This window comes from Patagioenas fasciata, chromosome 8, assembly GCF_037038585.1.
Source record: "Patagioenas fasciata isolate bPatFas1 chromosome 8, bPatFas1.hap1, whole genome shotgun sequence".
Taxonomy (NCBI): Eukaryota; Metazoa; Chordata; class Aves; order Columbiformes; family Columbidae; genus Patagioenas; species Patagioenas fasciata.
The window spans coordinates 32604197-32622492 of record NC_092527.1 but is presented as its reverse complement, the minus strand read 5'-3'; the positions used below and the strand labels follow the sequence as shown (position 1 = coordinate 32622492).

The following is an 18296-nucleotide window of genomic DNA, read 5'->3' as shown; positions in this document are numbered from 1 at the left end:
TTAATGACTTCTGCTTCGAACGACAGCAAAGAACAAGATATATAGCTGTTCAGTTCAGCTTTCCAGCATTTGAACAAAAAAATTCTACCTTTAAACAACATTTCAGCCCTCTATTAAGCATCACTAGGCATAAAAATAAAATAGTGCATAGTAATCGTGTACCTTAAATAAAAAAGCTTTCATGAACATAAGTAAAATCAGACAGTATTCCTGTGGCAGTATGTACTCATGGTACAACAGTTAAACACTTCAAAATTGATTGTTCAATATTAACTGATAAGTTGAAGAATTAGTAACACAGACTGTGGATTAAGTTGTGCAAGATTCTTAACTTATGGTTCTATGTCCAGTCCCAAAGAGTATGCCTCAAATTAGCTGTAATTAAATCAGCACAGTGTAAATAAAGGGCGTAAGATGTTTATCTCCGCCAATTATTGTTTCACCTGCAGATCCTTGAGGTAAGCTATTTCATTTGGCAAGGATTCCAGTTTGTTTTCCTCTAGATCTAACTCTCGGAGTTTCCGTAGATTTCCAATTCCATGGGGAAGTTTCTTTAGGAGATTGTTTGACAAGATAAGAACCTCAAAAAAAAAAAAATACACAGAGAGAATTTCAGCAACGCAATTAGTAAATAACAATTAAGGCAGGATCTTTTTTATTTTCAAGTAATGAAGTCCAAAATTAGCATACATAAAAATTATGGAAACAAACGGAAAAGATTAAAAAAATCAGTTATTAAAATATTTTTATAGTCTTTAATCATACAAATATGTGGTTTTATGACATAATTCTTTCAAATATTATCTTGCATAATAGTAAATGCAAAGCAAAACCAAAGAACACCTTATTTCTTCAAATGACCAAAGAAAGCCAATTTCCTCCTAGCCTTCCCTTCACTATTGTTATCCTTTCTTACCTATCTCATAACCATGCTTTATACCATTTACTGTGTTTGCCAAGTCCTCCCTTAAAAGGTTAATACTTGCTCTTCTCCCCGTGTCCCTTTGGTTAGGAGCAGCAGCGAGTAAACATACAAATTAGAGCATCTGGGCAGAACACTGAGTACATAGCCACTGGTTTCCAAAATGGTCTCCCCATCACACATCTGCCCCTACTACAGTGTCATCCTCTTGTTTTTCTCCTCCTATGCTGAATTATAGGCACCACAGGTCCGAGAAATGTACCCTTATTTGCAATGTCGATTAAAAGAGTTTTTTATTATACCACAAGCAAATTGACAGGGGTTATACTAATATACCATTTTTCCTCTGGAGAAGTCTAGCAGTCCTGAAAAGTAATCAAGGCTTGTATCAACATGGCAAGCAGTAAGGTAATTAATTACCGATTAAGCAATGCTATTATCTAGCTATTTAACAAGGCCCATTGAAACACGAGGATGTGAAAGAGCACCCAGCGGGACCCTCACGCCAGGCACGCACAGCGCCCCAATGCCGGGGCTTCCACCAACCCCAGCGCCCACCGCACGGAAACACGGCAGGCAGGAACAGAACAGAAAACAAAGCTAAAATCAAAGTGGAAATCAAAACGAATAAAAGCCAACATCTTAGCATTAGCACAAGCAGTATTTTGGTGGCCTTCCTTTATGCGCTATGATACACGCAGAACGATAAGAATAGTAACGTTTTAATCACGTATCGAGAAACAAAGGCAGGAACAAAAAATATTACCTACATGCAACGCAGCTGACTTAGCACTGCTGTGGGAACCTTCACTTTTGTGTAAACACTGCCCAAATAGTTCTTTGTATGTGATTCTTTAATTACCGAGAAAAACAGCGCCAATGGGTCTGAGGACCATGCAGCTCTCCAGCTTCATTAGATCATCAGCAAATCCAGTTATTAGAGTTACTAACTTCCCAATCACATTAATCACAGCTTTAACTTAAAGGGAACTGGGCCACTAAATAGCTATTACTCTGCCACATATTTTTTGCCCCAAACTACAGGAATTATTAATTATTCAGAGCAGCAGTCACATTGGAAATTTGCAATTTCAAATCTGCCATTTGCTATTGTACTTGAACAGATTTTTCCCAGCAACTCACAGAGGTGACCAAGTCCCCTTGACTGCCAGAACAAGGACCTCTGCCTTTATGTCCCTCCAAGGGAACTGTCTCTCCTGATGCTACCTTGGGAAACAGGACCAGGGAACACAACAGGTTTAGTTCACAGTTTTAACCTACAAGTTCTTCTCCCTCAAAGGCTGGGAATTCCCACTCAGCTCCCTACCAGGTTCATAGTGCTACATCCAAGCCACCTCTGGCTGCAGACCATTTCACGATGTTTTTCTGATCCCTGCTGTTTTCATGCTAGTCTCTCAAGGAACTGAAGTGAGTTCAGTGCCATCTCATTTACAACATTAACTTTCTGCTAAGAAAGACTTTCTTTCTACATAGTTAAAACTATATATGTACTTAACTCTTTGTGCAAAGACACCTGTCAAGAGGCTAAAGAGCAACATTGAAAAGGCTGTTGAAAACAACCATAAACAGATGCAACACATTTATTTAAATAGCAGACGTACATATTATTTATACAGCTTTATGTGACCCAAAAGTAATATTACTTAAATCTGAAGTACAGAACACCTATTTGCAGGGATTCACTTAGTTGTTCAATTATACTCTTCTCACCTCAAGGGAAACAAGACCAGATACATCCTCAGGGATTTTTGTGAGCTGATTAGTCGCTAAGTTCAGTTCTACCATACTAGTCCAAGTCCCGAAGTCCAAGGGGAGAGAGGTCAGCTGATTGTCCTGTGATTTAACATATCAAACATTTAGGGTCTGCGCTTGCAAGAGGCCAGCATGGCATCTGAGAGATTCAACAAAGTGCTTACAAAACATTTCATAACCAAGCAGTAGATAATTAAATCAGAAGAATAAGATGTTGATAATTGGCCGAATATTTTTAAATTCCTCAAAACATAATAAGCAGTTCCAACCTAGAGTAACAGAATTGACTCTGCGATACTAATATGAATGGAAGTGGAAAAATTAAAAGCACATAATTCTCAAGATTTCATGCATCCCAGTGGTTAAAGCTTTTTTTTGTCCTTTCTTTGCTGAATTCAGTGGAGGGAGAGGGGAAAAAGAATAAAAAGTTCACCATAATGTACAAATGTGCAGTCAGCAACACTGGAATCATAAAAATATAGAGTGTTAGCTTAAAAAAAAAAAAAAGGAGGCACTACAGTGAACACACCACAAAGAAAATATACCTTAATGGCTCAGAGTAAAAGCATCTGAAATTAATCTGAACCTCTTATTGCTCAAAATGTAACTACAAAAAAACCCCAAAAAAAATCCCTTAAACAACTAGGTCATACTAAGTCCTGGTAAACATGCAAAGTCACAAACAGGTACGTGATAAAAAATGGTCTCAATGCAAATTGAGAATCCAAAAGATATTCTAAAACAGTAGCTGAGTTTAGACACCCCTCAAACATTATTTATTTTAAAAAAATACTTTAAGAACTTGAAACAAACTCATTCATAGAAAAACATCATCTCTTTTCTCTAGTTCTCTTCACTCTAAGTGTACATAGCAGACCTAAATGTTCTTTTTCCATGCTCTGCAACTAATGCCAAAATTCTCCAAACTTAGGTTTTGAAATAATGTATTCAAAAAAGATATTTTACATAATTTTGTTTTTAATCTAAACTGTAACGGGGTGGGGGGGGGAAACAAATAAGCTACTCCACATGCTTAGGTCTCATTTGAATATTCAAGAACTATGCAAACAACTTCCTTGTTTCATTGTTCAAATGTGACAAAAGCTTCACAAAAATAAAGATAAATAAACTCTTGATAGTACATTTCCGAACTTTTACAGAATTGTTTCTGTATGTGATAGCATCAGCGTCCACTTCAGGGTGATAAATTCATTCCTTATATCATTAAGTTTGCCAGTATTCGTGGAGCGGCAAACAGTGCTCCTCATTGATTTTACACACAGTAGCGTGTTTCTGTGCCTCACCTTCATGTTCAGCTTACTTAACACTTTCGCTCTAGAGAAAATTCCAAAGGGGATTTTATTGATGCGGTTGTGCTCCATATTGAGAGAGTAGATTGTGGAGAACTGGGACGGGCCACCCACGGGATAGGACTGGAAGCAGTTCCTGGCTAGTGTTAAACTAGTCAGTTTGACAAGGCTGGATAAAAGACCCTGTAGAGAGAAGAAAACCACCCAGGAACTTAGGACAGATTTATGTGAATACATCTCTTTTCCCTCATAGCTCTAATTAGAAATGTTTTCCCCCCCAAGTCCATCCCCTCAATAAGTGTTCCAATACACAAACTAGTGTTAAATTTGATAAAATCTCCATCAGCAACAAGCTTTGCCCAGAGTTGTCAGCTTTGCCTTATTTCCCCCTTCCCATATTGCCAGATACAAAAAAGCACAAACAGATCACATTGAACAGCACAATTTTGGGAGGTTTTGTAACACACACCAATGCTCTGGGCAGCTCTGAGGAGTGCGGGGGCAGCGGCTGGTGTCCTGGACAGTGGAACCAGCTTTGGCCAAGGCCACCACACCACAGCTCGCTCCATCTCAGTGTCTCCTCACAGCTGAGGTTGGGGCCCAAAGAAGGACCAGCTGCATGCACCCATTACCCAGCTGGTGTTTGGTACTTCCAGCATACAACTTTGGTCATGCAATAACAATCCATAAGGTTAGCACCTCTGGTAGAAGTTTCCTTTTAGACTCTAACACTTTGAGGTAACCAGACAGGAGAGAGAAAAGGAATGGAAAGGTAAGTTTTGGAAACTCCTTTTTTTTTTTTTTTCCCCCCTCTCCTGCTTTCAAAATATTCCTAAATAGTTCTTACTCCACTCTGTGTGTTAGGTGTTGGTTTGGTTTTTTTCTTGGTTTTTGTTTGTTTTGGGTTGTTGTTTTGTTTTGTTTTTTCCCCCTCAAGAAATAAAAAGCAAGAAGCCTGGTGTTAAACTGGGTAGTGATGGTTTCCTATCGAATTCAGAGTCTCACGTCACAATCTAATTAGACGGTAAAAATCTCAGCAGTGCAGATCTCAGAGTTTATCTGTTAGTTACCTTCCAACCATGTTGCTGGAACTGTGGAACAAATAATGAGATCTAAACTACTGCTGAAGTATCACCTTTGCTTATTACTACGCCAACTTGAGTTCAGCCCTATTTGCTTAAGTATTACAGAAACTGGAGACTTATGTACACACCATAAATAATGCAACATCTCCAACCAGGAATGAGCAGTAACAAGATGATTCCTACCGTATTCTTAATGTCAGTATTTCTGGGTTGCAATTTCACTGCTGCATTCACTACAAAAGCTCTAAGAACATGGCTTTGTTGTTTCACCAGGAAAACTTTGGCTACTTTTCTAAACAGTTTATTAACATTATTGTAAATAAAACAAGATTTAATAGGGACTCATCTACATGTCATGGATAAAATTCCAAGCATTGAAATACAATTCTGCGGGTATCTCGGCAAATATCAGCGAAACAATTTCCCCCCCGAAGAAAAAATAATGGATCTTCAAATCAGTATTAATTTAACCTAATCATTAGCTACTATAATCTTTGATTAGAAAATACTGCTTCTAGCTATAGTTTAATAAACAGATATTCTTTGTCCTAGGCTTAGGCAGTTCCTGAGCTCTGTTACAAACACACTTAATTGCTTCAAATGGATCTTGGCATTTCAAAAAGCCATTTTTGAAGTCTGCTTCCATACAAAAAAAATATTAAAAATATGTTAGCTAATACAGTCTAATAGCCCAGAGTAATTAAACACATTTGAAGGGAAGCAAGAGAGCTTTGGCAATACAACGAGAACAATACTCTTACATCTATGAGAGCTGTGGCAGTGCTGCCTTCTCCCAGCCCATCCTTTCAAGATAAAATATTTATTAGGCAGAGCGTCAGCAGCTTCAGCTATGTTTTGAAAGTCTGAAGTTTCTTCTACAAACACAGTTCTTTATATTCTAGCACAGAATGTTTTACTTTAAACAGATTACAGTATAAACTATACACTTCTGCAAGGTAGCAGCCTAAGTGTTAACATATTGTTGGCAAATATACATGAAAAAAGCAGCACAGTCACAAAGAGTTTTGTATTATGGCTGAACATATTTTAAAGCAAGTAATCATCCCTCACATTAGCTTTCTGTAATTATACTGCAGATGCTTTTATAAAATGTCTGGGTGGGGTGGGCTAGCTTAGCTCTCATCTTAAAAGCAGCCTGGTGGTTTTCAGTCAGTAGCATTTTCTTAAATGATAGTTTTACCCAAGCATTTATTAAATTCTCTGTTTTCAGCCTATCATTGCCAAGTTTAGAAAATTATCTGAGGGAAAGTAGTTAACTTATTGCACTTTGTTACTATGAATACTTTGTCTAACTCCAAATGTGGTTTTTTTCCTTCTATGTATAGTTTCCTATATACCTCTTTAGATACATTTTGAATCATTTGATAGTAATAATTTATACTTCTTTTCTTTTGGTTTGTTAGCAGCTTTGGAAAGTAGTTTTGACCATCACTAGAACAGAATAAAACTCTCTGTTGTGTCCTGAAGCCTTCATCTTCAAATAGTTCTAGAGTGATGGAAGAAATATCCAAAGTAAGAATCAATCACATCAGATTTTTTTCTGTCATCAGAGCAATTCTGCCCAGGCACTAATACTTCAAGTCGAACCTTTTCTGTAAATGTTTATTAGCACCAAAAACACACACTATGTAGCCAAGCATCTCACACTCTGCTACCCTGATAAATCAGTCTCAAGAAACTAAGAAAAGGAAAATCAGGATGAAAGGCATAACCAAGAGCTGGAATAGTTTCCAAGTCTGCAGACATCAAAGCTGTATTTAAAAACTGGTCTGCAACCAGCCACTGCAGGACTATAAAACTGAAGCCCAGAGGATCACCTTTCAGGGAACTCCAGGGAAGGGGTACAGAAAAAGGTACAGCTGCACGGGGGACTTGGGCTTTCTGCCTCCCCAGCCCAGGGCCAGCAGAGCACTTGCTTCAGGGAACGTGTTACTTGAAGAGCCTGACACGGTGGCTCCAGAACTTCTAACTATGGATGTTGTCCTTGGTCCCACACTAAGCCTGAAGCAAGACAGGCCAAGGTAAGACAACCAAGTGCAGCAGCTGTGAAAACAGGTCTCTCTTCCTCTGTCTCCCAAGATCCTCAGAAAGTGACTGAACCCTGAAAAATTATGCAAATTTTTATTTTTCACAACTGAGGGAAGGCGTGTCAATGAGCTGCGTGAAAAGCTTTAGCCATTCTCCTAAAGGTCATTCTTGTCTAAATTAGACAGCAAAAAATATCCCATTTTTAATTTTTCTAATTCTTCCCTACCTCCATGAAACAAAAATACTGAGCAGCTCTTACCTAGCTTGAACGGTGGGAACCGGACTCCTTAGTTAAGGTTTTTTAAAGGGATTGAGGACAGCAAATACAATCACATGTATTGCTCCCACTTTTCACTGAAGTTGTATGACATCAGTTCTTCTATACTAGCTAGACATACCTAACTGTACAGAATTGCAATATTTCACATTACACACATGTAGATTAAAACAGAGGCAATTCCTCAAAGTTATGATGCAAGACAAGATAATTTCCCATGTTCCAATCCTTCTGCAAAACTCCAATGCCTTACAATGACATTCCCTCCCAAATCTATGCCCTCTAATTCTCACCTCTGGTAAAGCAGAAATGTTGTTGTTCTCCAGGTTCAGTTCATCGAGTTCACTGCATTTCGCTAAAGACTTCGGAATTGCTGACAGCCTATTGTACCTCAGGCCAAGGCGACTTAAACTGGACAGATTTCCTGCAGGTAGGAAACAGGTATTAATATATCGTTAGATTTACACAAAGGCACAAAACAAGGTTTGAGTTCTGATTCGTCTGCTGTCTTGCACTCTACACTTCAAACTTTGCATACGGTGAAATGGAGCTATCATCCCCAAACACGAGATACACAGATTACAGCGCTTTCCAACACTGAAGCCAACCATGCGGAAGTAGATTGTGCATATTAAATATTTTTCTTAAGTTGTGCATAATATGATAAGCAAGCAAGGCCTATGTCCTACAGTAGAAGTCTTTCTATTCTGATCTCTCCACCAACAAACTACTCTATCATTTTCCAGATGTCCCCAACATGACTTTTTAAAATTACAGGCAGCATAATTCAATGCCATGAGTCATGTTACCAGACCTTGGGCACACATCACACAGCTCAGGTCAGGGCAAAACAATTTCCTCTACGGTGAAGTGAAAAAGAAAAAAAAAAAAAGAAAAAAAAAAAGCTTTTCCATCGTCTAAAAGCAACAAAGTCTTGAAAAAAGTCATAGAAAAAACCAAAACTTCCAAGTTTTGGGAATGATACTGAAGAAAAAGTCTGGAGGAAGTCCGCAAAAGTCTAGACAATAGTGCATGTAAAAATCTTATTGGATATTGCCAGGCTGACAGTGCCAGCCGATATGTATTTGTGTCAGGAAAAATAACATTGAGAAACTTGAAACTTAAAAATCTCCCATCTGAAGTTTCCTTTAGCTCCAACCTTTGCCATCTAACAAGTACTCAAGACCAAAATCAACTGCTTAAGGATGCCTTTGAACTATATGGTGCTGCGGCATTCAGCCTCTCCTACAGGTTTTAAGAGCTTGAACTTCACTGAAAGGTCAACTGGCAAATAGTACAAAGAACAGTGTTTAGTCTTCTGGCTCATCCTGCAATCAAAAACGTGTCTGTGCATGGATGTACATCACACCTGTGGAGATCAGGAACAGATTCACACAATCCATCAGTTCCTTGCAAAATATTTTCTATTTTTACAGTCATTTTTACAACTACTCATGCCACAACACATTTGTCCTGCAAATTGAAGTACCAGAAAGACACATTAGAAAATAAACGTCGGATTTAACAAACAGCAGCAAAAATAATCAGAAAGAATTTTAAAATATGAAGGGAGCTTAACAGGTACAGTCTACTCATTAAATAAAGGATATATTAATGTCAATATATACATACTTATACAAAGGTTACTGGAACACAGCAAAGGAACACACAAATGTAGTGTATGAAATAAGCTTGGAAACAAAGGTTGAAACAAAATAAAAGGAAATGAAGACTGACAATTAATACAACTGCTACAATGGAATCTGCTAGACAGAGAAGGAACCTCAAGAAAGAAAGTAGCAAAATGTGTCTTTCTTGAACTTGGTCAAAATATACTGTGAATAACCCTACGTTGCTGAGTAGCTGGAAATGTAGCTAATACAAACTGGAAACTGGGAATCTTGTGTGATTCACTATAGTTACTAAAATGGAGATTCACAAGAGCAATGAAAGTAAAACAAAACAAAACAAAAAAGTCAGAGCATATCTGCTATTTAGATAACAAGCTTAGGAACAAATTTCACTTAGTATTGTCTATAACAAAACTAAAGTTAAAAGAACAGGTAGTCACCTTGCGCTGCTTATCTAGTAGTATCTCCCATTGGGATTTTTATTCCCTTTTTAAGTTCTTTCTTTCTGAGCAAGTATACAATTCGCTTTTGCAAAAGCAGCAAAGAAAGTCTTCCCTTAACCAAAAAAGGCACTTAAAACCCAGGGCTATCAATACGGTTCTCAGTGCACACACAAATCTTCCTCTCTGAGGTCAAATCCTATAGTCCGTGTATGTACTAAAGACAATAAAATTAGAACCTATTTTGAGCCTACAATCCACTAGCATAAAGAAGCACAAATTTTACATAGTGTAGCTATTTCATGCCATATTTGGCGAGATGTGGCATTGCTGGCTGTATCAGAAAGTGGCCTCGCTTCACACGACAGACACCCTCCTGCAAGGCACCCAGATCGTGAGGATTCGCTGTTCTAGGGATGAACAAAGCACATTCTGACTGATTTTCTCTGAATTGTTATTTAATGCCTTACTAACAAAACGAACGGCAAACTCTACACAGAATAAGGTATCAATCTACTGCTCTTTTTCACTACTTAAACCCTGAGCTAGATGCTGATCTGGATTTTTCAGGCAGTTAGACGAAGAAGAAACGGCTCTAGCAGCCAGCATGATGCCAACTGTTGCTTAGCAATCCAACGTCGCTATGCCAGTTCCCAGATTGCAAGCACAGGTTGTACGTGTGTGGCTCCTCTTCCTACCAGCAACGTGGCATTTCGGAAAAACGAAACAACGCAGCCATTAGAGAGAATCAAACTGTGCCATAATGTTTCAGGAGAGAATGACACACACTGGCTGTCCTTATGGCATTATCAGAAAGGAGGCATGAACAGAAGCTCTTAATATTCTGTTTTGTTTAATTGTAAGTAGCATTTCTCCATAAAAGTTTATCACTGTTTCTCTCCTAGTCATCTTTCTCCTCCATTGGAAAGGCATAAAAGAAGACACATGCTGCATGTTTCACATTCCCTGTGACTGTTTCAGACACCACAGCACTAAATACAGTTATTCCTGAGAACAAAACCAGCAAGATTTCAGCTGGAGCTCCATCAGTAGCACCTGTGCCACTGCTCCTTGGAGGGCTGTCCTGCATCCAGCTGGTGCAGACAGTTTGGGCCACCTTCTCATTTCAGGTCAGAACGTATTTATAGCCAATTTATTGCCATCTAGCCTTCTGTCAACAAGACTTAGATATCTTCTCATCCTCAACAGAGTTAATATTCACACCCCATTGTAAACGTGCCATGGTGAGAAACTTTTATCAGCTTTTATTTTCATATGCTGGATGAGCCAGTTCCTCCTCACAAAAAAGGAGCCACTCTCTGATCACTGTGTTGTGAGGTATTTTTGCTGCTGTTCATTTGGTTTGGGTTGGGTTTTTTGTTTTTGTTTAATAAAAAGCAATAATCAGTACAATAATGTTAATATTTGCCTCCATATCCTATGGCCCAGCCACCAGGCAGCTAACATGCTCAGGCCTCCTCGCAGGCTCTCCAACCAGCAAAGTGGCAAATTCCAGTTTGTAACAGAAAACAGTTAAAAGTTTCTAAATCGCACATCTTAGGTATTGCATGATCAAAAGTGATACCATTTACAGCTCCCTAAGCTCAGGATTACCTAGGTGATACTTATATTCAGAGCTGTTTTGCAGCGCCTGCACTCATCTCCATCTTCTCCAGTTCAGCTACTGGTTCTGAGATGGCCGCATATTAGTCTACGAATTAAGGCGAGGAAGGTAACAACTGATCGCAATCAACCCAGTCAGACAGTCATCAGGATCATCTGCGGTTGTACTTTTGTCACTGAAACCGTAGCTCAGTGGTTCCTCTAACACGGCCTTCCACAGGTAGAGCGACTCAGACAGCGCAGCACTAGATATTCACAAACATGACGGTTTGATAACCACAACTGAAAAGCAGCTAATGGCAGGAAAAGTAACCAGCGAAACTCCTTCCAACTTGTTTCTCAGGGAGCCCATCACAAAATACCTTGTAAACTCAACTGCCCTGTCCATTGGTACTTCTAAAAATACAATACTAAAACCTGACTAATCCCTACGCTTACGCCAGGCCCAGAGTCACTGAAAAATTGTTTTAGTTCTCGTGTGAACAGTCACTCTTGGGAATCAGGTTTCATGCAGACACCTCGTTTCAGGTTCATTTTCTCACCAGCAAAGCATTTTAATGCCCATCAGGGGGCTTCGCTTCGCCCAGAGCTCAGGTTTGAAGCAACATAAGTGCAGAATTCATAATCACTTCACTGGAGGGACTGCAGGCCTCTCTCAGGGTTACCTGCTTCATTTACACAGAAATGAACAAAAAATACTTGGAAGCATGCAAATCCAGAAACATTCAATTAAATTCTGTTACTATAAAAGAGATTCTAAATAGATGGTTTAAATTAAATTCTTCATTAAAGGTACCTCAAAGATATTAGGCAAAGAAAAAGAAGTGTTTGCCAATCCCAAAACAAAGGGAAGACTGGAAATCAAGCAGAAAACCATGCTTACCAAAGCACACATTTTTAGAAAGACCATCTGAAGTGGTTCACAAAGTAGGAGCAATATTCCTCTGAGTATTTCAAAATCAAGCGAAAAAGGAACTGGTACGTTGAATAATTTTAAGAAATCCAGATTCCTAATTCAAAATCCTACTAATGCTTTCTAAAGGGAGTGACAAATGCTCTCTTCTGGGATTTACCACATTTCTTCCTCTCCCTCCCTCAGTTTAAATAATCCTTCAAATTCCCCATCCTTAGACGAAGGGTCATTACTTTGTGTGAAATATTATTGCATCACTACTAAAAGATTGAATAATTAGTCTGTTTTATATAGCTTAGTTCATCAAGCTACTTTGCTATCAGGAGCAGTTACTTTCTCCTAAATAAGCCAGAAGCATCTGATCAATTTGAAGTCTCTTCTACTTTTCTGCAGATAATGTTAAAAACACAAATTGGACTTACAAGAGCTGTGCACATCAAAACCCTGTAAGACTGTAATCAAAAGTATATGTGAACCTCAGCATGTAATATGTAATTGCAAGAATTTGCTACAAGCAACATGGCACTAGTAAGTATTTCTGATGGTCTAAGTTCCGTAAATATTCCTAAATTTTGATTTGACTGAACTTTGCATACAATGAGTAGCCACCTACTAAAGAACATGTTTTACAACTCAGTTCACTTAATTCACTAAGGGAACTTCTGAGAAAGACAAATTGCACACAAGAGGTACCAGACTTCACTTTTAACAAATAGAAAGCAAAATGTACAGCCAAAATTAAAGTTTAAAAACAAAACACACAAGCAAAAAACCACTATGCTTAATGTCACTGTTTAAAAAAAATCATCATTTAAGTTTAATACACCACATCACATTAATCTTTTAATGAGAATAACCAAGATGACAATACAGAAGAAAAAGCCAAAAGAGGTCCAACCAATACATTACAAATCAGGTGGGATCAAAGGGCTTTGAAAGACTTGAAAGCTGTGTAGGAGAGACTAGAGAAGCCAGAGATGGCCAGCTATGGATAGCGATTAAGCACTGCACTCAAATACTTCAACAGTGTTCCCAGCCTAAAATAGATGGAAGTCCGAAGATGCCTGTATCACACTTTGTACTTCCTACATATTAGTTTTTCCAGATGTCGGCCATGCTGCATGACAACTGTTAAACAGTTTCACAGATTTTTAGGTGAAAGGAGCCGTTGACATGTTTAATCTAATCTCTTGTCAGTAAGCAGAACATTTCCCCCAATAGCTGTAGAGTAGAACAAATGGCTTCAGATAAACCGCTTTAACCTCCAATTGCATTGCACAAGCGAAGATGATGCCTGCCAATGTCCAGCACCGCGGCAGCACCAAGTGACTGGTCCAGCAAGACATCCTGAATGTGATCTCAGTCGGTACGTTGCAGAGGAAAGCAGAACAAAATCCCTTAGTCGGTACTCATCTGATCTGGGAGCAAATTCTTCCTAAACCAAAGCCTATAGATTTGTATGGATGTAAACTAGTGCCATTGATCAATCATCCCAGAGAGGTCAAATCCTTTCTACAGCCTGCAGGGCTGGAACATCCCTGATGCTTAATGTGCTCCAGCTAAAGGCTGATATTTTCGCAAAACTGGGAATGGGGACAGAAAGGTGATGGGGGGTGGGAGGGCAAGCACTCAGGAAAATTGTAGAAGAGATCATTGCTACCAACTACTGAAGCCAAAGTAGGAAACATAATCATACTCTTCCAAATACAAAGGTATATTTGAACACAACACAAAGCTCGACTTAACAAACTCCGGATTTTACTGGTTTAACAGTAAAGTGATTTTTAATATATTTTAATTTTTCTTTTCAGCCACCAATACCTCCTGACATATCAGACCAGCGTAGGAGGCAGATTCAGACTCTCAAATTACAAGGTCAGCAGGATCCACCATTTTTTGTCCCGCTCAAACCAAATGCATTATCTTCCTTACACAAAGTCTAGGAATTTTCCTAAAAGATGTTATCTGTTAGAAGCTATTTAACATAAATGTAAAATTAATCTCTACCACCTTTACTGGTTTAAATACCAATTAAGAAAGCGAAGAGATTCCTATTTTCAATGTAAAAGTAGCAACCAAAGATACGTTTTCCTTCATTATTTCAAAATTATGGCTAAGGCGTGAGCATGTCAGCACTTATTTGTTTTTCAGCTGTGATTCAAGACTGCAGTTATTGCTGACTGTGTATGTGTGAAAGATGCACACAAGATGCTGGCAAAAATCAAGTGACAGAGGCTGACACGCAGCACACAAAACACCTGCATAAGACCAGGGAGCACAAACTCGAAGTGACATGTTTCTGAAACTGTCTAAGCTATGAAAATTCAACTTCATTCAACATGTGTTCATCAAGATGCATGCAACTAAAAGATCCGCTTGTCTCAATTCTGATGTGTTCCTTTGAATCACTCTTCCCTTGTGCCTGTGTCTTACATAAAGAAAGTAAGATTATGGGCTTTTTCTTTCTGCAGTATAGAAAGCATTCTGAAAATGCTGAGCTGCAGTTATAACATAGCTGTACATGCTGGTCTCCGTACCTAATTACTGTATGATGGTATGCACATTCACTAAAATAAACTGTTCCCATCCTAGTCTTACAAGAAAGAATATCCAACCAAAATACAAATTTAAAATTATTTTCATAAATACACATCAAAACAATAAACTTTGAATTAATTAAAAATTAAGGCCTCAAGTTGCACCAGGTTGAGATTGGATATTAGGAAACATTTCTTCACAGAAAGGGTTGTTAAGTACTGGAATGGACTGCCCAGGGAAGTGGTGGAGTCACCATCCCTGGAGGGGTTTAAAAGACATTTAGATGAGGCCCTTAGGGACACAGTTTAGTGCTAGAGTTAGGTTATGGTTGGACTTGATTATCTTGAGGGTCTCTTCCAACCAAAATGATTCTATGAATAAGCCAATGGAAGCTAGCCTAACTTTTACAGAAAAACAGTACGTACATATTAAACTATATCAGGCTTGCATTGGAGATTTATTTATTAAGTAACAAAGAAAGAAAGTTGAATTAGCTGAAAATTATACAAATATATAAACACACTTCACACAGCAACAGAGTCAAAAGCAACTGCTGGGACTTATTTTGAACTATCAATAAAAGTGTTGGATTTTACTCAATTCATACTTTATACTATAACACAGCGCTACTGAAATTTATTTCATTTCATTTTTCATTGTTATTTTCCTTTTCAACTGACTATTTAAAACCTTCTGTGAAATTAAAGATTTATATAAATGTAAATCACATTGTAGGAACAGTTTACACCTAACTGGCAAAGCAGAAAAAACATTAACCTTTCCTAAGTGATACATGGGTTTAATTTTTTGAGTCTGCCCTGCCATATAGAGTAAACATAAAATGTATAACACATGAATATACATTTATAATTTTAGCTAATTAAGGAATGTGAGAATTATTGTACACAGACAGAGATCCACCTACTATTTTCTCTCTGGGAAAAAATGCCCAACAGCAGATACCAGGAGAAGAACCTAAGGAAAGGGAAAGCCCAGCCTGAAACTTCCCCAAGAGCTGGAGGAGATTGGACAGCGTGTGGCTCAGCCACAAACCAAATTTAGCAGCACCTGATACATTTTTCTCCTGCATAATTGTCACATTGCCCTGTGAGCTTTTATAATCTACAGCAGCCTGTGCGCACACTGACACCCCGATGTTCCCGACCCATCGCACGCAGAACTGTCTGATTTTTACTGGTCTGAGGTCGCCGCCTCACAGCTTTGCTCCATCCCTGTTCTGCCCTTGGAGGAGGCACCGAGCACTCACTTCCCACTGACCCTATCCTGCCACTCTATTCTCTAGCCAATGTCACTGCTTTATGTTTACTAAGTCTAGAATTGAAGCAAACAAGAACCAAAAGCTTAATTCCCTTTTTTATGATCCCGGCACGAGAACTAGCAAAGGCTTATAGTCCAAAATTCAGAATAAAAGTAGGAGACGCTGCTTTCCACCAGATAAAGCAAAGGCCGAGCTAATTGTGGTTTCCCAATACTAGCAGAATGTAATTAAAAATGTTTCACTAGTAGCACAGTCCAAGAACAAAACTTTAGACCAAGCACTGAACACTGACCAGATCTACTGTGAGCCTATGGAAACGGGCTCGATCCTGTAAAGTACTGAATGCTCACAGACCAAACCACTAGGTCACGTGCTTAAATTTTAAGAATATGAATATTGCCAAAGCTGAAGGAGGAGCTTGTGCACTTTGCTTCATCAGAGTGGCGAGTAATTAGTAACATCGAACCCGTCAGTCACGGATGAACATCATCCCTGAGCCCCGAGGGAGCTGCAGGGGCTCTGCTGGGTCTCACCAGGACCAGTGCATCTGTCAGGCATTTCCGAATAAGACCTCTCCAGTTTTTGCTAAATCTACTAAACTGAAAATACCATTTTAAACTCGTTCTACGTTTCTACAGAAGTTTCTTTACTAGGACTTCTAGGAACTTAAAGCCCTCGACCACAATTTGTGTAACCTGAGCTGTACCAATTACATACGCCCGGTTCTGGTCACGATGCTTCATATTTTATCAAAAAAAAAGCACAACAGAGCACTCAGAGGTACACCAGGGCCAAACGTTTGCAGCACAAAGCCTGGTTTGTGTAACAGGACAATTTCAACCAGCAAAAATGGCAAAGCTATTCCACATATTTGCTTTCGTGAGAGTCGTGATTTCAGCTTCCGAGCTAATGCGTCGCAGCCAAGGGCAGGAGAGTAGTGCAGGGCTTTGAATGCGCCTCCCATCTCCCCAACCATCTCTTCGGAACGGTGCCATGTCAGACACTGCAAAGTGTGTCCAGTGACAGGATTTTTTGTGCTTTTAAAGCATCATTTTGGAACATTTACAACTGACTATTCTTTTTCTTACTAAAATGTCTATTGCCTTAAATGTCCATCAATATGGCACATTTGACTACAATCGAACTCCATGTGTTAGCACACGAAACTAGAAAATTACAAAACAGATAAAGAATCTGATTTATTTCAAAGCCGTAATTCTGTTACTGTTGGATTTCTTTCTCAAATAAGTGTTTCTGTGCTTTAAATAAGAAATTGTGAACACATTTGTACAGAATGCTAAAATTAAAAGTTCAAAGAGGGAATATTCGCAATGTGGTATTTACAGCACAGAATTTCTAAGCTAGCTTGTAATCCAAAGGAACACTTTACTCCACCCAAAATTTGCCTTCTCTCTCTCTCAAAAGTTCAATTATTCATTTCAATAGAAATGGTATGTTCTTTACCTTCTTTTACATATCTTTTGGACATGTTAGCACGCCAGCTAAGTATACAGAGATAAAACATTGTGTAAATAGAAATGGATCGTAATTCCCTCACCCTCCCCCAAAAAATGGGGGTGGGGAAAAAATCTGCAATTAAAACACTAAGTAGCTAAGATCCCACTCTGATTTTGATTCTAGACTTGAGACTCTTGGAATGTGTTAAGCTGTTCCACAAAGCTCATTTTTCTTACAGGAAGTGATCTCATATACAAAGTACTTTACAATTTTGAATCAACAGAAATACAGATATGAATGTATTAAGCCAATATCTATAAAGCAAGACATTAGGTCACTTCCTGACAACTAATATCTAAAATTGACATTTGTTACTGCACAACAGTGTGCTTATAAAGCGTTAGTTGAAAAAAGAACTTTGTATTTTTACAGAGTGGGTATATTGGCTCTGCTACCTCTGTAATCATAATCCCTTCCCTGACGCTCCCCTGCATGTCACCCTCCAGCACCCCTTCCTCACAGCTCCGGCACATTTCATGCCGTGCTGTCAGTTAGAAAACAAGCTTTTTTAATTGGCAGATTCAGATATCTTTCTGTGGTAAAACCCAAACTTGGTTGGATAACCCAGCAGAGAGTTTAAGAAGTATTTTGCAAGAGTTTTTTAGTTCTGGTGGCATGAGGCAAGGAGGGAAGGGGTCCTTTTTGAGGGAGGGAGAAACAGAAAAGGAAGGGAGCTGTTTGTTTTTCAAAGCAGCTTGGCAAAAACATCCCTTTCAAGGAAAAAAACCAAAACCAAACAGGTCTCCATCAAAACAGTGTCGGTGAGAGAGGAGGGGACAGACCTGTCAGTAATAGAAAGTCTGTTCTATAACAGGAGCCTCATATTAAACACCTATAACGAGTAAATGTGCTTGGTCCTTTTTGTTTCTGGTCTGAGAACCCATCCCAGTTTGACTGAACTGGGGAAAAATTAACAGCACTTACATATTAAGTGTACT

At 38.8% G+C, this 18296-nt stretch overlaps 1 protein-coding gene across 1 annotated transcript in view; it reads right to left on the bottom strand.

Moving 5' to 3' along the window:
- Positions 1–18296, bottom strand: part of SHOC2 (SHOC2 leucine rich repeat scaffold protein) — a 43539-nt gene that overhangs the window by 6665 nt on the left and 18578 nt on the right. The window contains exons 3-6 of the mRNA XM_065843562.2: positions 7710–7840; positions 4000–4188; positions 2654–2776; positions 444–581 (exon numbers count right to left, since the gene is read on the bottom strand). Of these exons, the coding sequence (XP_065699634.1) occupies positions 444–581; positions 2654–2776; positions 4000–4188; positions 7710–7840 (581 nt within the window). The remainder of the gene's footprint in view (positions 1–443; positions 582–2653; positions 2777–3999; positions 4189–7709; positions 7841–18296) is intronic.